General features: G+C 49.2%; 1 protein-coding gene and 1 long non-coding RNA gene across 2 annotated transcripts; one reads left to right on the top strand and one right to left on the bottom strand.

Moving 5' to 3' along the window:
* Positions 1–632: 632 nt before the first annotated feature.
* Positions 633–17,604, top strand: zmp:0000001168 (signal-induced proliferation-associated 1-like protein 1). Its single transcript, XM_057054925.1, is given in 13 exon segments — positions 633–981; positions 10,888–11,990; positions 12,102–12,411; positions 12,495–12,619; positions 12,705–12,893; positions 13,090–13,264; positions 13,554–13,657; positions 14,390–14,547; positions 14,673–15,279; positions 15,391–15,424; positions 15,427–15,664; positions 16,210–16,600; positions 17,478–17,604. Coding segments are annotated over 11 exon segments (2,847 nt in total). The 5' UTR covers positions 633–981; positions 10,888–11,306; the 3' UTR covers positions 16,433–16,600; positions 17,478–17,604.
* LOC130537849 (uncharacterized) lies at positions 9,142–9,845 on the bottom strand. The gene is made up of 2 exons (XR_008953708.1): positions 9,397–9,845; positions 9,142–9,314 (listed from the first exon to the last, which is right to left on the bottom strand). It is a non-coding gene; the product is annotated as an uncharacterized LOC130537849 (long non-coding RNA).
* Positions 17,605–21,233: the final 3,629 nt, after the last annotated feature.

Here is a 21,233-nt window from a genome sequence, read left to right as displayed (position 1 = left end):
GTGCTCATTTCACACCCGAGAAGCTTCGGCGTCAAACAGTTGTTGTTGCCTTTTATATTTCAAATCCACTTTCCAGAAAGTGCTGTTTATCTGAACCAGTACACATTCCAGAGACGATCATCAGACAGAGGAAAAGTGAAAAAGCTGCTAAAATGTGAACTCCAAGCTTTTATAGAGTCTTATTGAAGTGAGATTTTAGCATTTCATAATTGATTATTGAAATTACACCATTAAATGAAGGCATGATGTCATCAGATTACTAATCCTGATGGTTTATTTCTGCCAAAAACGCACGAGTAATACGACGAACAACAGAAAAGAACCAGTGATTGATAGGAGGTGAAATTTAAATTCACCATTTACAGGAAAAAGACTAGAAGTTTTGAGCTCCCGTGACAATGAATCGTGTTCAAATGCACAGAATTAGATTTAAAATGACCCAAGAATGGATGCAGGTTGTTTTATCTTCCTTTGGCATTTTTACATTAAATTGATAGTGTTTAGGGGGGAGAGAGAGAGAGAGAGAGAGAGAGAGAGAGAGAGAGAGAGAGAGCGAGAGAGAGAGAGAGCCCTCTGCTCTGCTGCTGCTTTTTCTTGGGGGGAGGAGAGAGAGAGTCTGGGTAAAGCTAGAGAGGAGGAGGAGAGAAAGAGGGGGCTGGCTTTAGTATGATGTGAATGGAATAGAGTCGGTGTGAGAAGGAGAACGAGGGAGGGAGGGAGGCACAAATCAACCTGCCTCCTGACTTCAGCGGCAGAACAGAGGAGACGCCGAGCTCAGGGAAGTGTGGACGCTGCTTCTTTATTTTATTTTCGGAGAGAGGAAGGAGACGAGCGCACGGGAGGAACTGAGGGGAGGAGGAGGAGAGGCTCGCCGTGGAGACAGATAGCAGAAAAATGCTGTCATGGGGAGAGAAGGGGAGGGAGTCGGCAGAGAGGAACAGGATGAAACAAGGCAGGGTCGAGCGGCGCTGAAATGTGGAGGTAAGCCTTTTCTTTCTGGGTGGAGGTAACTCCATTCCCGTTCCAGCCTCCTGCCCCCCCCTTGTCCTCTTTCTGATGGTAATGAATTCAGATGGACGGAGCTATGTGTGCCACATACCTCTGTGCAGACACAATGTATGAGAGCGGAGCGGCTTGACTCACCGTCACATCATGATCCAGCTCTTTAAAAATGCAGCTCTTCCGAGGGAGCAGAGGCGCCCGCGCACGCAGCGCTCGCACGCTCCATCGCAGCTTGGAATCCAGCTTGCAACCTTTGTCGCATTTCATCCCCGGCCTTGCTCCCCATCTCCTCCCCCTCTCTCCTCCTCCTCCCCCCCCTCCCTCGACACTAACCCCCATCATCTTCCCTGTCTCTCTCCATTGTGCGCTCTCCGGCGAGCCGAGCTTCGCCTTGAAACCCGGCGGTGTGACATTGTGGTGGAGACGCTGCAAAAGCCTCTCCGCGGCCAGACTTAGGGGCAGTGTGTGTGTGTGTGTGTGTGTGTGTGTGTGTGTGTGTAGGGGGGGTAGGGTCACTGAGAATGGAAAGAAAGAAAGGATGAAAAAAACCAAAAGAGCATCACTGATGCCTTTATTTTGTTTGTATAATTGGATGTCCTGAGAGGCCGGTGGCGAGCGGGAGGTGGACGCCTGCGACGAGTGCAAACAATGACGGAATGGGAGAGCCACAACCCGGCATCGGGGTGTTGTTTTCAAGGTGGCACGAAAAAGCAGGGATGCAGGAATCAGACCCCTCCCTCCCTCCCCCTGCTCCCTCCCTCCCTCCTCACCTCATCCTCCTCAGCACCCCCCACGTTGCACCGTCTCAATTTAGGACGGGGCGGAGTGTCGGTGGGACTTTTTAGGGATGGATGAGGCTGCTGCGGGGGTGGGGGCGGGAGAGGCAGGGATGAGAGCTTTGTGGTTGGGGGGGGGGGGGGTACACAAACAGCGGCAACAGCTTACATAAGCCAGTGCACTCAAAGGACGTGCCATTTAATTTACATTGAGCCGCGCGGGCCCTCGCAGTGTGGCGCCCGCTGCAGTTCACACGATGGTTTTGGAGGTGACGTGCACCAATATGTGTGTGTGTGTGTGTGTGTGTGTGTGTGTGTGTGTGTGTGTGTGTGTGCTCGGACGCAACGGCGCTAACAGCCTCTTCATTCCACACTGCTGCTGTCGACGCCCCCCTGGCAGACCCCCGCGCCGCATATACAGAACTAAACCCAACGGAACTTTGGAGTGGGATCATTCAGGATGGAACCTAGAGAAACAAGTTCCTGTTCTTGATCACTGACGTCTGCTTCAGCGGCGTTTCCGTCCCTGACGAGCGACACGTGCGGGTCGACCGGGCCCCCCAGTGAAGTCTCTTAAATTTGGCAATCTCAGATGGTGAGTCATTAGCGCGCCATTGAAGACGCCGGCACCAGATGATACTCGCCGACCCGCTCGCTGGTATGTGGTTGGTGTTGTTGGAAGCTCTCTGACGGATGGGCGCGAGCGTGTGATCTGACCGGAGCACGTTGGGAACGCTGTGACTGCAGGGACCCGAGGTGCCACCGCCCGCCCCCGTGGCGGTGACGGGTTTAGCAGATCTCTCGGAGTTTCTAAGCCAAATAGTAATGCCTGATGATGCAGGTGCCATCATTTCAAACGCGGCGACCTCTTGCCAGGTGGTACACGAGCGATCGATCGGCCTGCTTTTATCCCATGCGGCGAACTGAAGCCTGACTTGTTTATTCAGTTTTAAAGGAGCTCGTCTATGCAGGGAAGCAAGGCCATTAAAATAATCCCTACAAAAAGCCCCCCCCCCCCCCCTTCTTTCCCCTTTAAATGCAGGTGGACTTGAATAACCTCCGTGCGCTCTCACACCAACGGCTGTTGGCGGCGTTGGGCAGCGAGATCCTGTCTTGGTCGGACCTCACTGCTGTTTGTCAGGCAGGATTCCAACGTGAGCTCTCGCTGTTTGTCCTGTTTCTGCTCGGAACCGTCCCGAGGCGACTCTGTCGGGACGATCCGGCCCGTTTGTGGCTCGTCCATCAGACAAGAAAGTTGCCTGCAGGTTTGAAGGATCTGTTTCTGCCTCTTGTCGGTCAGATTTGGATGAATGTGATGGAGGGTTACCGGGCAGATTTTGTCTGACTCAGCATCGTCTCACTCCTCTCATTTGGAGTCATTTTGCATGGCTGCACCCCCACTGGCTCCCTGTGGGGGCTCATTGAGGGAGGCACAGGCGGGCAGGCGGAGCCTTGGCCTCATTGGATGCTGGCAGTGGAGCGTGCTGGGAGGATCCTCTTAACTCGTGCTCTGTTGTCGACGGTGACCCCTCGCTGCTCTTCTAAAGCCCCCCCTCCAATGAAAAGTGTGTTTTTAACCTTTTTAAGATCACAATCACATTATGCAGCAGAATAATGGGAGGCCTCTTAGTCCGATGTTAGGTGACGGCGTGTGTTTTCCGAATGATTCCACCTACATCTGGGGGGGTGCTTCAGTTAGGGGGAAGCTGGAGTCAGAGGCGCCTAATGATGTAATCGTCTCCAAATGTGTCAAGCAGCCTTTTTGATGCTGTTTGATGTTCTCATCTTCCGCGAATTCTTCGGGTTTCAGGTGCACTCGGCGTGTTTTTCCGCACTCCAGCAACTCGTGCCTGATTCTGAAATCGCTCCCAGTTATTCCATACACACCCGGCAGCGTGGCTCCTTCTCATTGTTCCTGCTGCTATTACAGGAGAAGTGCTCTCGAGGGTATTCAGAGCCACTAAAAGCAGGACCAGGATCAGTCATTCTCTCTCTCTCTCTCTCTCTCTCTCTCTCACACACACACACACACACACACACACACAGGCTGCACTGCTTCATCTCCACTCTGGGCAGATAGTGATCAAAAAGACAGAAAACATCCCAGAGTGAGGAGAGTTTAAAAATACCCCTGTGAATAAATATTCCCGGTCCAGATGAAGTATTAGAGATTATCCAGTTGTTGTTTTTTGCCAGACTTTGTGCTCTGCCGCTGTTGTTTGGAGGAAGTTGCGGGTCCACGTTGTTTCGGTTAGATAGCGACAGCAGAAGTGAGAGGAGGGAGCCGACGGTGACACACCAGAAACCGAGACGTGACCTTTGCCACGCAGTGCACATGGTGTCTGTTTATCTGCAAACCCCCTCACCTCCATTTCCAATGTAAATGTTGCACCTGTGCAGCCCAAATGTGTTTGTTCGCTTTGATTGCGACCTTTGAACACTCGATTAGGATCCAGAGCCGATGATCTATTTCTGTTTTTTTTTTTTTTTAAAAGTTGCTTCATTTGGTTTTCTGATCAGGGTTACTTATAAAAGGTTAGGCACTCACACTCTAAGCTCCCTTTAATCAAATATGTATTTTTTTTATTATCAGATATTATTTTATTTATCAGAAAATAGACTTGACTTTTAATAGGGCTCCACGTTTGCTGACAAATGGAGCTCTAAGACATTTTTCTATTATTTCCGTGCATTTGTGGTGTAAAAACGTGCCTTGCAGGTGTTTGTGTGCTCATTTCATACCTCAGTGAAGGGAGAAACGCAGCAGAAATGACACCGTGGCCGCGGGCCCACTCTGATGAATGTAAGGAGCGAGCAGCCTCTGTCAATCAAGTCATGCGGGCACTGGTGCACATGATTCACAGAACGTGATGCGCTTGTGCTGACCGTACAGCGTCACGGGGGAGCTCGTCGCAGCACATCCTTGCTCAAGCTGCTGGTGTTTCTATCTAGGTCAGAATTTGCAGAGCACTCAAGGCCACCAGACAACGAGACTGCAGCTTCTCTGAGCCAGCACGATTACAGGGAGCTCCAGAACACGACCCCTCCGAATATAGATTTATTTTTCTGATTTTATTTTGCGAGCTAAAAGGATTTATTAGAGAAGACGAAACCCTTGTCGGGCAGCAGGAATAAAATGACACAGCAAGAAAGACAAAGATGATTCAGCACGTCCGGAATCTCTAACGGGAGACTCCAGCCCGACTGATAATCCACCTCGAACAGCATCTCTGGGTTTATCCATCAAGGTCATAGACTAGAGGTCATAGAAGCCTAACTTGCACATGTCTGTGCTGTCATTCCAGCATTCATCAGAAGACAAAACTGCCTACTGTGATGGTTCGCTTGCCTCCCGCGTCCTCGTCAACATGACAGTACTGTTATTATTTAAATCTTGAGTAAATGAAGATGCATTCCAGTACACGGATGAAGGGGGAACAGCGAAGGGCTGCAGCCGCCCAGCACAATAGAAACAGTCATGATTACCCCCTCTCACACACACACACACGGGCACATGCAGACACACAACCACAGCTGCTCTTCCTGTCACTGTGTGTCTCATCTATAAGGCTTTTATAAAGTCAGCAAAGACACACAAACATGCACACACACATTAGCCGTCTCACATTCAGGCCTTGACTCCCTCTGTCCCTCCTGCCACAAGGTGTATTTTCAGACACACAGGATGTGGCAGCGCTCAGCCCACACAGTCCAAGTCAAGGCAAATATCCCATCAAACAATAGTGTGAGCTGGGTGCTTTCTTGTTGGAACAGCACGTAGCGTATGTGCGAAACAATACTGCTCACATCTGTGTTCGATAGCAAATCGGTTTAATCTGGTTCTATATATTACAGGGGGAAGTGTGATTTTAAGGTGGTCAGTGCTATAGGTGGGCGCTTCTCTGAGCAAGCTTCCTCTTTGCAATAAAGCAGAAGTTTGGTGTGGAGAATAAAAGTGATGCAACAATTCCTGTAACGGGCCCACGACTGGAGCCTGACGTTAGATGGCGTTAGCTTTACGTCACAAAGGAGCTCCGCTCTGCGGGTGTCGGCGAGCACACCCTCGATGTTTTAGCAGTGGGCAAGGCAGCGACTAATCAATGAATTATTGACATCTTGGTAACCCTCAACTCCCTTTTCCCCACCCTTATTGATAATTTAGTAGTCATGCAGAGCCCATTTTCATATTTTTGAAGCAGAAAATACAACTATGACCTCTCCTTGCATGTGGCTCATCTGTGTGAGCAGTTACACAGCGACACTGTTGGTTCTGATTTCATTAGCTGGCATTAGCTGGCATCCTTCTACATTAGTGTGGGTGTGTGTGTGTGTGTGTGTGTGTGTGTGTGTGTGTGTGTGTGTGTGTGTGTGTGTGTGTGTGTAATCCTTCCTTGAAACTCTCCGCAGCGGTGACACTGGGATAAGTAAAGTTGCAGTAGCACTGACAGATTAGCAATTAGCGTGGCAATTAGCTTGACAGGAGAGAAATACTCGAGGATGAGTGTAAGACCGCTTCAGGAAATTGCTGCTACCTGCCAGTGTCACCTTTAGGTGTTGTGAAAACATTATCAGTCCAGGATCATTTATGATACTTAATATTTAAGTTGAAACGGGACGGAGGTATAGGACCCATTACCGATGACGAGATCACAACTGGCTTGTCGTCATGTTTGCTAGCAAGTCTCTGTTATGCTCAGCAAAAGCTGAAATTTCCTGAGATTCCTGACAAATTTCCTCTTTTCCTGCCAGCCTGACAGTTCTGCTCGCGTGTGAGATCTCGGCCTGTTGAGCAGCGGGTAGTGGGGGTGCAGCTCAGGCGTCTGTGGGGACCAATAGCTCAGAGTGACATTTGCAAATGGTTTGAATGAAGAAAAAGACATAAAACAGGGGCTGAAAGAGAGTGCTGCAGTAGAATCCACTTAACAGCCTCTGGACTTGGCCCAGTTTACTGTCTGCAGTGGGGCGCTGGATGCTGTCGTTGGGGAAAGATTGAGGATTGTTGTGCAGTATAATGAATTTTCTGGAGGCATTAATCCACCTCAGGGTTCAGCGTCGTTTACTCTGCAGCAGAGAAGGAATGCAACCTGATCTAAAACCTAACGTGATTATATGCGATCAATAATGCAAGTCAGACTGTCCCAGGCTTTAAATTTGCAAAAAATCAATCGCAGTTAGACGTCGACTGTTGGATAAGAGTCCGTTAGGTAGCTTTTAACTATAAGTCTGGTGTTGGCTCGCCTGGTTAAAGGTTCTCTGGTGCAGCGACACGCGTGCTAACAGAGCCGGCGCCTTTATGTCATTTTATGGTCACATGTCAAAACAACGCACTTGCTTAATAAAGGAAGCCGTGTGGCACATTTCACAACTCAGGTCTTTGCTGCTGATGGAAGCTCGACACCAGGCTGCAAGTTGAAGCGGCGCGTCATGTGATCAAGCCGATGAGGCTGCAGTAAGGACCTTTGCTGATCGCATCTAAGCCGATAAGCAGATTCCCGCGACTTCACCTGAGGAGAAAGCGGATCTGATCTCACTTTTATGTGTCTCTTGCAGTGAAGCACAAAGTGGAGACGGCTGCGCACAGCTAAAGAAACCACTCGTGTGTGTTCTGATCAGAGGTGCGGAGGTGTTGGGAAGTGATGATGACACCCATCCTCCCCTGGTTCAAAAGTCAGTCATCTCTTCCTGTTTGACAGGATGCACACTCATTCAAGCAGGTCTAGATAGAATAAGTCAAATAGACCCTGAGTTCTCCACATAAGTGCACGCTTCACGTAGATCAGCTCTGAAAGTTTGTGTCCTGACGGGGTACTACTCCAGAATCCAGTTTAACCGTGTTCTTGGGCTTGTCTTGACATGCTAGTGGCCCTCATTTACCCTCCTCAGTTAGGCCAAACACCCATCCTGGACAGTGTGAATATGGGTCAAGAGAACGAGGGACATTTGTCCCCGCACCAGCAGATAGAACCCTTAAAAAGCAGATCAAGTGGTGCTGCTGCACTCTGTAATTTCACATTTCCCTTTCAGACTGACCCCATCTTCATTTCTCATACGCGCAGGAGCTCGACGCACAAAGAAAATGATTATTTTCTTTCCCCCCAGCACCAGAATGAAACTGGGTTTAACTCCAGCCTGTGTGAAATAATACTGAGATCATTACTGTCCTGTCTCTGCTAACGGAGCTCTAAGCTCTGGGAAGCAGGATTAAACACCACTGTCTGCATGCATTATTGAGTTTGTTGGAGAGAAAGGCCGGCTCTGGCACCACAGAGGGATCTGTGGAGGGCGCCAACCCCTCTGAGGTCTTAATCAGTGCTCCAAATGTTTAAAATAAGATCCTGCAGGGCATCCGGTGCACGCACGGGTCGTCCTTTATTGACCCGACAGAAAAACTCTTTGTATTGCACCTGAAGTCACGTGATCAAACAGACGTTCGACCTTCAAGTTCATGTCGGTAAAAGAGGCCCGGAAGTTCTAAGAAGCAGAGGACATGTGGAAACACCAAAGCATATAGAGATAGGCACGAAGCCGTGCCTACAAGTCAACTCAGATAGAGGGCACTTTCATTCATTTAATACAGCGTGTTAAAGTGGTTCCTGCACGCTGGCCCGGTGTCGGGTCAGGTTTCTGTTGATGTGGCAGCAGCGTTGTGGCTCGGAGAGCGCTGAGGGTCACTGAGGGATTCCATCAACGGCTGCGCAGACTGACATGAAGATAACAAGCTGTGGATGTGGGCCAGCGCAGAGGGCTGCGGGGCCGTCGCTGGTGCTGACATCTGAGTGCATATTCAAGCACCCATCCAATAATGTTAGGTAGGGTTAAAGACGGCGGCGCAAAGATCGCGTGCGTTGAGTCAGCATCAGACCGCATCCACGTCAATCTTTGCAATCAGATGTATTGAAGGCTAAAAAAGCTTCCTGTTTCTGGTGGCTGTCTGAGGCCTTTATGAAAACCTCTGAACAGGTTGATCGTTCCGATAAAATGCGAGCTGTGATAGGACAGGAGAGGCCGCTTAGATCGTTCTTCTCTTACATGGCGTTGTTTAATTAACGGTGCTTTTGTTTTCAGAGGAACCGCAAGCGCAAAATTTAAAAAAAAAAGAAAGAAGTAGAAACAAGAATAGACGGCGCCAAAATGCGTTAGTTCCTCTTCACTTTATGGGCTCTCTGAAGATTGTTCACACTTCTCTATATGGGAACAACAGCCATCTTTTTTTCTTAACTGACAAATTTCCATCATCATCATTTTTGTCATGTACTTGGCTGTGTGTGTGTGTGTGTGGTGTGTGTGTGTGTGTTGTGACCTAATTTACAGACAGAATGTGTGTTTACAGATAGAACAAAAGGAAACGATGTGGACAGCGAAGGTAGAAAATGCCATTTTATCTCCAGGTGTAAAGTGAGTAGTTAAAAAGAATTAGGACGTCGCTAAAAGAAGCGGCAACGCGCACGTTTGGTACATTCAGGACATTTAACCGAAGTCGGTGGATCACGGATGAGCTGGATTCTGCACCGAGAGAGGGTGGCGCCACAGCGGTTGCTATGGAAACAAGGACAGGAGGTTTAGGGCTCTCTGGAATATGCAGTTTGTGCAAAGATGGTTAGTGATAGTGAATGTTAACCTGTGCGGTTTGGGCCCGCTTCAGGCTCGCTCGGCCCGTTTGGGTTCCAGGCCTTTGTGGTACCTGGTGATAAGTGTGTTAGCAGAGCATCATTTGTGGCCAGGAAATAATAATCAGACAGACAGAAGTAAATTATGGGTTCCTGTATGACAGTAACCTGTCAGTTACACCTTTCATGTAACTAAGTACCCATAAAATAAAGCTAGATCCACAAATATATATGTAATACTGATATAATACTGTAATACTTTACTGAATATACAAAATGTGATTAGAAAAATACAAAAATGATTTCTCAGTGGTTAAGTCAGTTTGTTCAGAGGAATTTGGACAGCTGACTGAAGTCTATCTTCCACCTCACGGAGCCCAAGCCTTCTTTCATTGCTTGCACTTAGCGAGCGTTAGCATTTACATTCACCGTTCCCCTTTTCAATATGAGCCTGTTTGCATCAAATGCTGAACGAGCTGTGGCGGTCAGATAGAGATCAGCGAGTTTTTGCTTTAAACCATTTTTTTTTAAAAACAAAATTGCAGTTATTCTGCAGAATTTCCCGTTTTTGATGGGCCACAAATATAATGTGGTCAAACATCCGTAGCATAACCAGCCCGCTTAAAAAAATGCAGTTTCATCAGTTGCCACCTCTTGATGCAGCATTGAGACTGATGAACCAATAGGGAGACAAGCTGATGGTTTATTATGACTTCCTCATTGCAATAGCGTGTGTGTGTGTGTGTGTGTGTGTGTGTGTGTGTGTGTGTGTGTGCATGTAGCTCTGCAACACTGCACCTGCTTTTTGGCTGCACAGCAAGCGAAAGGAGATGTGTGTGTCAACGACAGGAAGAACGTTCAGACGCGCGACAAAAGGCTTCAGCCGTGCTTGATTGACGTCAGTTTGGGGAAAGCGTCAAACGCTGACAGGAACCGGTTGATTTGTGCTGGAGACAGAATCTGCTCGGCTGGTGAGTCGCTCTCCGAAATACAAGGCGGCACAATTAAACTGCACTCGAAACTTTAGATAAACGCTCAACCTCAGCCGAAAAAGTCGGCCGTTTATTATCTGTCAGCAATATTGTTGCAGGCTTGTGTAATATGTCTGTGGGTGAACATTCGTGAAGGTGAGGGAAGGTTTGTACTTGATTTGGCGTGTGTTCAATGCACCAGGAAGCCCCCCCGCCTTCAAATGTTAATAGTGTCTATTGTGAGCGAGGGCAGCATGAATGCGGCATTCAGTTATGGAACTATTTAGGGAAACTTTGGAACGGAAAATGTGAAAACAAGGCATTACTCAACAATCAAGCACACCAGAGCTGCACGTTGCTGCTGTGGTGTGATTTGAGCTTCCAGTGCGTGTTTGTCAGAGAGATTCTACTAAAGGAAGTGCTTCTCTGCTCTGACTGGCAAGTTTGGGCTGCTTACATTCAAAGCTGGTGACTACGATAACAGCAGCAAGGCTCGATGATGGAAAAAACCTTTCTTTCTGTCTTCTACAGGTGGCCAGTGGAGCAGATAAAAAGGGAAGCAGTAGGCACTGAAGAGTGCAGACAAATGGATGCCATAATAGAAAGGATAATAGAGACGGAGCTCCTCCCACACAGAAGGCAGAGATTTAGGCTCCAGTGTTCATCCTCCTACCTTTGAGATGCATCAAGGAGGCCCGTGTAACTGGAGTATCAGGCAAACATACATCTGCACGCATGGATGGACCCCTGCAGCCTCCAGGTGAAGTTTGGCACCTCACAGAGGCGTCTGCGTGAGCCCGAGTGAAAAAGTTGATTGAATGACGACTGAATTTCCCGGCTCCCTTTAACTTCCCACTTCCACACCAGCAACACAGAGGCCGGGACAGACATTTAGCTGGGCCCTCTGGACCCGAGTGGAAAGGATATAGTTGAACTGTTTCTCAGGCACCATGCAGTCAGATGACCTCTTCATCCGCAAGTTTCGCCGTCAGAATATGCGGCCGCCGGTATCCACCGTTAACTTTGACTCCAAACGGGAAGCGGGCGTTGTGGAGTGGCCGCCCAGGAGGGAGGGAGATGGAGCCGAAGGAGACAGTCTCACCCCGAGCCGAGCCGGACTGACCATCAGGTCAGTGGGTCGGGGCCACATCATGCAGCGAAGTAACAGCGACGTAACTTTAGGAGACCTGGACTCCTCCGGGAAGGTCGGCGGCAAGACAGCTCGAACCGTTGGCGAGAAGGTGGCAGGGTCTCAGGGGGACTCCACAGTGTTGCTTCATAGGGAATATGGAAGCCTGTCTTCACTGGAAAGGCAGACCCAGGCTCAGGAGTCGAGCATGGGCGAGCAGGGACCCCTGAGCCCGAACGCCCTCCGCTTCAAAGACCCTTTTCTGCTCCTGGGCCTGCAGGGAGCCCCCCCAGAGCCTGACGGGTTCTTCCGAGCTCTCTCTGCTTCAACAGGAGATTCTCCTAAACCCGCCAAACCACCGAAACCTGAAGGTCTAAGCAAGAAGAGCAAGCCCATGACCCCACCGATACCGCCGCCAGGGCCTTGTGACAATATTGTGGGCGGAGCCTGGGTTAGGAACTTTGCTCACTATGACGTCCAGAGCATCCTGTTTGACCTCACCGAGGTAGCTACAAACAGAGACAGCATTGGGAGAAAAAAGAATATAACTTCAGGGGCTTCGGCCGCCTCCCAGTTACGCCCGCTTTCCCAAACTCTGCCACCCTCACCTGCTCAGGGCGGCGGCGGCGCGTACATGGACGACCCCGAGCAGTCGCTGCTGCTGGACGAGGGCGACGGCAACGACAACGAGCTTCTCCTCAGCTGTCCGCACTTCCGTAACGAGACAGGGGGTGAAGAACAGGTGGGTCTGGGCAGGTCTCAGGGGAGACGGGGGCTCTGGTCCAGCCTGCGAACCCCAAACGATGCTGTGTCCGTCCTGGAAGAGCCAAGAGAGAGTCACGTGCAACAGCAGGGCAAGAGCAACTACTTCATAGAGCACGCAGACCTGGGAGCCCATTACTACCGCAAATATTTCTACATGAAAGGTACGTCCAGTGTTGCTTTCTCTGGTTTTGCCTTTGTTATTATGACAAGGACACGTTCTCAGGACGAACTATTACATTTAAAGAGCATCAGAACTTCTTCGGCATCGACGATCGCCTCGGTCCGGTGGCCATCAGCTTCCGCCGCGAGGAGAAGGAAGGATCCAGCGGAGCTCAGTACAACTGCAGGATCATCTTTCGCACCACAGAGGTGAACCTGCCCCTTTTCTCTCCTCCCACTTTCCTTTTAAAGCCAATTGGAGGCGACGTGGTAACACTGTGAACGGTCTCCTCAGATGAAGACGCTGCGAGGATCCATCCTGGAGGAGTCGGTGCCTTCGGCTGCTCGTCACACGACCCCCAGAGGCCCGTCCCCGAAGAGGCTGCTGGAGTTCATTATGCCTGAGCTGAACCTGCACTGCCTTCGCTTGGCCTCGAATTCCCCCAAGGTCCGAGACACTCTGCTGAAGCTGGACGAACAGGGGGTGAGTGCTCGAGGATGGACAATAAGCTTTCAGGAAGGTCAGATTGAAGCTTCAGAGAACTTATCATGGTTAAGTGGAGGTTTTGGAAAGGGATTCGGTTCTACCTATGCCTATTTTCACCTGTAGATGCCACGAAAGATTCCGCATGGGACCTTTCAACCTTCACCTTGGACCTTTTGTTCTGTGTTTCATTCAGTTAAATTTCCAGAGGAAGGTCGGGGTGATGTATTGCCGCGCCGGGCAGAGCTCGGAGGAGGACATGTACAACAACGAGAGCTCGGGGCCGGCGTTTGAGGAGTTTCTGGACCTGCTCGGGGAGCGGGTGCGCCTGAAGGGCTGGGAGAAATACCGAGCCCAGCTGGACAACAAGAGTGAGCTGAAAACACACTCCACACCCAGCTCCAAGTGTGGGATCCTGGCTGCTCAGGAAATGATATCGCAAAGGCATCGGTGCTGCGTTTAAAGCCCGAGATAACTGCTATGGAGCCTCCTGTAATCTGACTAATTCCTGTAAAATAGTCGCTGCTGATTATCAGACAGTGTTTTTTTTTTCTTTTCTCCCCTGTGAGCAGCAGCTGAGACGCTGTCAGCCTTTTTTGAGTCTCTGGGATGTTGACTCCTCTCCTAATTACACTTGTGTGGTGTGTTTCTGTCCTGCAGCGGACTCAACTGGGACGCACTCCCTCTACACACGCTACCAGGACTACGAGATTATGTTTCATGTGTCCACTATGCTGCCCTACACGGCCAACAACACTCAGCAGGTAAACATGCTGCAGCACTGATGTGTCCTTTTTACCCATTTCTCCTCCGTTCCTCAATAACATAAAAATGTCTCTGTCAGTTTAAGCCTGTTTGCTGTCACTTACAAAGAAGCTGAACATGGCAAACTAATAAAGATTAAAGCTTTAAACACAACAGTAATAAATCCCCCTTAACTGGCAGAATAATGTCTTTATTCTAGCCTGACTAAGTGTTCTTAAAAAACAGTTTTGGATCATTTTCATTCTCGAGTAAGTACCTTGGTATGTTAAAATAATGCAGGATTAAATATTTTCAGTGATTTTTATTGAAGACGTAAACATTTTTCTTCTAATTAAATGATCCGTACTTTGGCACAAACAAACCTTAAATTAAATCCAAGTCTAAAGGTTTTACTTCAGTGCCGTTGGGCAGGTATTTAAGCACAAAACAACACAACTGGGTCAAACGAGAGCGAAATGTGAAATCAATAAGAGAATTGAACGGACAAGAGCGACCCATGGATGTGCTCCAGTCAGGCCATTTGTGTCAAACTCACTCAATCAGAGTCAAATATGCCCATCCCTGGATTAGCATTGGCCACTTTAGCCGCATGCTTTCAAATGTTACTGACACAAAAACAACAATTTCAGTCGAATGTTCTCATCCTGCCCTTGAACTGATGTTTCCTGGGCGATGGCGCCGACTCTGGCCTGTTTCTTTGATGCATTTCTGTCTCTGTTCTACCTCACCAGTTGCTAAGGAAGCGGCACATCGGTAATGACATCGTGACAATCGTGTTTCAGGAGCCAGGTGCCCTGCCCTTCACTCCCAAGTCCATACGATCACATTTCCAGCACGTCTTCATCATCGTCCAGGTCCACGAGCGCTGTACTGACAAGACCTATTACAGGTGTGTTAAAAACTCCCTGGTTACGTTCACACTCTTTCACAGGCTGAGATGTGGAAATCTGAGCATCAGAGTCAGCTCCCTCCCTCTCTAACTCCATATGTGCTCTTCCCTTCTTGGCCTATCAGGGTAGCTGTGACCCGCTCTAAAGACATCCCGTTATTCGGCCCACTGTTCCCTAAGGGTGCCCACTTCCCGCGCTCTTCTGCGTTCAGAGACTTCCTCCTGGCGAAGGTAGTAAACGCAGAAAATGCCGCAGAGAAGTCAGAGAAATTCCGCTCCATGGCCACGCGAACCCGCCAGGAGTACCTCAAGGACCTGGCCGAAAACTACGTGACCACCACCCCCATCGACTCCTCCACCAAGTTCCCCCTGCTGTCTCTGGGATGCAAGCGCAAAGACAAGATGAAGGGCGCCAAAGGGGCGGAGCTGCACAGCGCGGGGGCGCTTGTGTGGGCCGTGATGGTCAACCGGCGAGAGGAGGGGGAAGGGGGAGATCTCAGGCTGCCCTGTCTGCTGGGGGTGTCGGCCGAGTCAGTGGTCCTGATTGAGAGGTGTACCCGCAGGGTGGTGTTCAACTGCTCCTGCAGAGACGTCATCGGCTGGAAGGCCGTGACAGAAGCTAAGGACGGCGGGCCCAGCCTGGACATCTTCTACGAACGTGGAGAGTCGGTGTCAATCGGTGTGATGGAGAACCAGGCGGAGGATATAAGGGAGGTGGTGCAGCGGCTCGAGGTGGGTGGATGGATTTAAAATGCCCCTCAGCAAACACTTTGATTGATTCTCACCCAAATGAACACGTCCCCTATTGTCCACCTTTGAGCATGTTCCTCATATCACCTGCAGCTGGTTACCCGAGGATGCGAGGCTTTCGAGGTCACCCCCTTCGGGACGGCGTCGGCCAGCCCGGCTTCCTGATGAACGAGGAGGGCTTTGTGACGGATCTGCAGCGGTTCTGCTACGCGGAGAGCGGTGGGCTCCAGCTGTGGGCGCGGGTGGTGCGGCTGTGCGGACACTCGCTGGTCCACCTGAGCCCCGAGGAGAGGACTAAACTGCTCCGCACTGCACACAAGATCCACATCACGGTCATCCCGCCGGACGAGAACGGGAAGCCTCGCAGGTGAGAGGGGCAGAGCGGGACCGGGGCAATGCTGTGGAGAAAAAAGGAAAAAAGCAGAATGCTGATTAAACTGCCTAACAAATTAAAAGATCCCTGGTGTACAAGTGCAGCCTTGCTAAAGAAAGAGTCTTAGCCAGCAGCTAATAAGGAGGACGGGGGTCACTGGTCTCTAAAGACTGTGAGAGGTTCCGGTCTGGGGTCACTGCTTGCATGCTGTTGGCCTGCGGTCACTATCACACCAGCTGGCTAACAACCAATCAATGACTCTAATGGTCTCTCTTACCAGCACCAACTCCAGCCGAGGGGAGGATTAGAAGCCTTAGAATAAATACATTTAATGTTTCAGAGCTGGCTCTAGAGGAACACCTGGCCATACTCGTTTATTTAGCTTCCACTAAATGCATGCCGTAAATGCACCGTAATTCTCTGCAGGAAGTGGTGGCTTTTTCATTTCAAAGCAGTATAAAAGAATCATCGCGGCCTTACATGGAAGCACATCGACTGCCTCTAAATAAGCATTTTGTTGTGGGTTTCTTGTCCTGCAGAAGTTTCTCTGAGCTGTACCAGAAAGCCATTAAGGACGCAGAGTGTAAACCTGGTGAGGATCAGTCTGGAGAGGCCTGGGTGCTGGACGAGGGAGAAGAAGAAGAAGAGGAGAAGGAGGAGGAGGAGGAGGAAGAGGAGACAGCGGCCAGCGGCCGGGGTCAGCGGAGCGGATATTATGGAGCTGCGGACAGAGACGGAAGAGGTCGAAGGTCAGCCGTGTGATAAAGGGCAAAGCCACGGCTCGCTTCTCACGCCGCCCAGCTTACCTCTGCATCGAGCCACGTCTCTGCAAGACCAACCGGCCAATCACAGCGCAGAGGGAAGCAGCTCGCAGCTCACACGCAGCTGCTCTTTAGAGCAGCAGCCGTCCTTCAGGGAAGCGCGTGATTGGTGAGTGTTTGTCCATATTCTTCCATCCCAGCGAATGCCTAACCCAGGAAGGATCTCTTTAATGTCACCAGCGGAGTTGGATTCCAGGAGGTGAAAAGGCCTTTTGAATCCACCAGCAGGGCTGAAAATATCTTCAAACCGGGGCTGACTCATCACAATTTAATCTCAGAGTTAGTGCGTCACTTTTCCTGCAGGAGGACGAGCCAGAGAAAGGACAGCAGAAAAGCTTTCATCCCGAATCGCCCAAGCGTGTTAAATGAACGCCAAAGCGTTGGAATTGTATCGCCTACTGAGATACTCTTCTACTCTTCTCATTTGAAGTTTTACTCTAATTGGCTGTTTGGTGAAGTAGTTTTTGTAATGAGGGTTTTTTATTTCCCGTTCTTCTTCAGGCCCAAATAACAAATGCAAAATAACCACGAGGATGTAACTGAACAATTAACAGGAAGGATTAAAATATTTTATCTTTGATTGGGCAACGACACAAATGAGAGAGAGAAACACAGGAGACCCACATGTGCCTGGCTGAGAAATGAGTGTGAACACTGTTTGGGTTCCCTGCTGGGATGTGCATGAGCAGGAAATTACAAAGGAAATATTCATGATGATGATACGTAGCTCTGCTGCACGCCGAAATGAGAGCGGCTGCTGTTTATTGCGCTTCCCGGCAGAAGGGAACGGTTTGACTGAGGCTGCAAAGACGTGATATTTGTGATAGATGATTGCGTGAGCGCACGATGGCGAGCAACAATCAGGTCTCAGCCTAAGCCACCGCAGAGATTACGCATCAAAGTGCTCCCTTTTCTGTTTTGACCTCGGTCGGACACGAATGTCACACAACGTTATCAGCAGCCGTTTCCCCTCCCCGCCACAACAGGACGGTGTACGACAACGTCGGGCTGAAGGCGGGCGGCCACATCTACGAGAACGTGGGCGCGCTGAGAGACGCCACGCCCGATCTGATCCTGGCCGTCAAACCGAAGGTTTCTCTGGAGGAAGAGCAGGTGACGGACTGGGGCCGGAGGACGTGCGTCCGTCATCTCCACTGCATCTTCTTCTCTGACCGTGTCTTTTATGCATCTTCAGTTTAAGGGCGCCGAGTGGGGCGATGACAGAGCTTCGGCCAGCGACTCGTCAGCCAGGCTGTCGTTTGTGGAGAGAAATTCACGAGCCCTCAGTATCCATAACTCCATCACGAAGAGTAAGTCCTTGGCCTCCGTTATTAAGACGCCACTTCATGTTTGATTCATCGTAAAGACTTTATAGGTATAAATAAATGTAACCAACAAAAACTACTAGCCAATCTTTCACTTTTAACCTAAAAGGTGTCCCTTTTTTAGTGATTATTTACATTACAAGGGAAATAAAATTACTTTCTTTAGTTGTGCTTACTGTGAATTTGTGAACATGAAAAAGAGAAGCCATTTAAATATTTATGTAGTGAAAATTCATTATTATTATTATTAGACATCATTATAAACCATTTTCATGTAATCCCAGTCACAAAAGCAATGATGGCTGCAGATTAAATTTAAAAGAAGTGGGAGCAATCAGCATCAATTAAAGGTATTTCTCCTTTTCCAGACACACTGCTGCTCAAATGTTGCCAAAAATGGAACAAGTGCACCGTTGCAGATCATCTCTGCTAGATTTAATCCCCAAAAACTGTTTTTGCTTTAAAACCTCTCGTTTTATTATCCTCCCACTGCATCCCCTCTGTCCCTCCTCTTTTATCCACGCTGCCCCCTTTTCCGCTAATCAAATATCACCCCTGCTCTGCTGCCACCCCCTGCCAGGGCTCAGATAAAAGGGGGACAGATGGGGAGTGGGAGGGCGAGGCAGCCCCAAATCAAGGAGCCCCTCTTACACCATCTGCTCTGCCTCTGTTGAGACTATGAGATTTATTATTTAGCTGCCATAATAGCACTCATTTCCTCATCGGATTCTTCAGATTTTTGAGTGGGGCTCTGGTTGTGCTTTATGTGCAATACATCGCGTTATCAACCATATCGTGAGGGACTTTCACATCCATCCCACCCAGTTAAAGTAACAGAAGAAATTCCTGGCCTGCAGGAATTGATCTGGAAGGGAAATCTTCTTTATTCACCCTTTTATAATATTTGCATTGGCTCGTTATAACGGTTAAATATTTTCCCTTTGGCAAAAATGACCTTACAAAGTCAAAAATATAATTCAGTGGCCGCTGCAGACTGGAGTCATCCCTCTACTTCCTCGTCGAGTGTCTCAATCTAACCAGTTGTGAGGCGACGGCGCCCTCTAGTGGTTACATGGCGTCAATGTAGAAATATTCCTCGAAGCATTCAAACTACTGTTGTGTTATACAACTCTTCTGGGTTTGTCTGAGTGCGGATATGTGGCTTTTACATTGAATAAATGTTGCCTCTTCTCCCTCGTAGTCCTCTCGGAAACAACAGATTCGACCGAGGAGGAGTGGCAGTCCATCTCGGACCTGGCCACAGCCTGCCGCAGCATCCTGGAGGCTTTGTCCAGAGAAGGTGAGCGATGATTTATACATGCACACTTGCAGGCGTGCAGGGCGTGTCCTACCCGAGTGGGGTCCATCCAAGCCTCCCTTCTGAGCAAAAACTTCCACAGTCAGACCAAAGCCGCCACGTGCTGCCTTCAGAACGTTAACAGTGTCGTTCGTGTTCCTTCACTCAGACCGCAAAGCTGGGGAGCAAGCGGGAGACCAGACAGACGGCAAGATGAAAGACTCCAAGGAGAGGTGAGTTCTGTGGGGCCCAGCAGACGGTCCAACAGCTCTGCTCTCCTGGGTGGTTACCTCTCCCTCCGAATCATTACCCTCAGACCTAAAACTCTCTGCCTTTGTGTAAATGTCCTTCAGGAATCAATGCTGATTTTCTTGAGCCTAAAGAAAAGAACAAAAAAAGAAAAGAACTCAATGAGATAAAAGGAAGGCAGCGTTTCTTTGAAGTCAAACTTTGATTTGACACTTACAGACTATCCCAGCATTACTGGACTCCATCTTGGAAGAGAACCCACTTAAGTTGCTGTTGCCTAACAACAAATGAACTGTTCTGACGCCTGGGGGAGGGTTGGGGGGGGGGGCTGAAAATGGGGGCCAACCCTGCGATCGTGTCTGACCGGTTGTGGATGTGTCTCGGTTGCAGTGACTCTCCGGGGAACCTGGAAGAGAAAGTGTCGCAGCTGGAAGCCATGCTGAAGAGGCTGCAGGATGACCTGCAAAAGGTGCCTTGACTTTCATGAATCTTTTCCTCCTTTAAGAATCGTAGTCCGAGTGAGCTTCCGCTGCAGAGCCTGCAGGTAGGAGAGTGGATTTAGAAGGTTTGAAGGAGTGAGAGGACGCGTCCTCGCTGATACAGGCGCCCGTTTCGTTGTCGTCAAGGCAGCTGAGTCCCTGCAGAGGCAGTCAATGAAAACACTCAAACAGCCTGTATTTATCGCTTACCTTGTTGTAAATTTATACATTTTCAGATTCTTTGAATGTTCTAATATTCTACATATTTATTATATATTATGGCAGCTGCTTGAATGTTTTTTTTTTCTAGTGCTTTGCTCTTTTCTTATTTCTACATTTCTGTTGTTTGATTGTTTTGTCTGTCATGAATTGAAAAACCTGAAAAATAAGAAAGAAAAACACAAAAAAAACCCCGTTGTCGACACAAGATTTGCTTGTGTTCTGTCAAGCTTCCACCACATCTTCATGGATGAGTTCAGCAGTAGTGTATGTGTCTGTATGTGTACCAAATCCTTTATAAATATATATTTTTTAACCTATCACTGAATGTTTTCTAATTATTTCAGAGCTTTTTTCACCTTCCCTCTGATTGATTGAAGATTTTTCCGTAGATTCTTCTGTAATTAGCCATGAATTACTAGTTTATCGCTGAAATAAGAAGCTAATTAATGATTCGGAGGACAAAATGAGCAGCTGCAGCTCAAATTAACGAAGTGTCTTTGGGAAAGCGGCAGTATTGACTGTTAGCTCTGGGAATATGTGATGCTTTTCCATTATTTTTCACATTTTTTTCCTGTAAAGCACTGAAGTATTAGGAGCCTCTGCACTGTTCACGTGCGTCCACTAGTTTCCTCCTCTGCACCAGCCGTTCCTCTCCTCTTCCTGCCACAGCCATCTGAGCGACGGCCTTTTTTTTTGTTTTTGTTTGTGTGTGTGTGTGTCGTCTTCCAGGAGAAAGAGGACAAAGCGGTGCTGCAGGCCGAGGTGCAGAGCCTCCGCCAGAACAACCAGCGGCTGCAGGAGGAGTCACAGAGCACAGTGGCTCGCCTCATCAAAGTCACTGAGCTGTTGTGCAACGTCAACAAGCCCTGTTAGCCTCCGCTTTCACCCGCGCACAATCAGCAGGGAGAGACACGCTCGCACGCTCACTGTTTGACTGTTTGACATAAGCGGACTCATGTATCCCCTTCAAACCGTGCTACGGTCTCCACCCTGGATCCTGGACCTGCTGGTGAGGGAGTATGCAAATGAACTAAAAGGGAGGGGGGGAAGGACAATTTCAGCATCAGTTCTCAGACTGACCAACTGGAAGCTCTCAGCCTGCTGAGCTGGTGAGCCAGTGTTCCACAGTGCTTCTCTCAGAGTGGGTGATACGCTGCGTGTGTGTGTGCG

This window comes from Takifugu flavidus, chromosome 14, assembly GCF_003711565.1.
Source record: "Takifugu flavidus isolate HTHZ2018 chromosome 14, ASM371156v2, whole genome shotgun sequence".
NCBI classification, from domain to species: Eukaryota; Metazoa; Chordata; class Actinopteri; order Tetraodontiformes; family Tetraodontidae; genus Takifugu; species Takifugu flavidus.
Note: the sequence above shows the minus strand (reverse complement) of the source record. Positions and strands in the feature narration are given on the sequence as shown.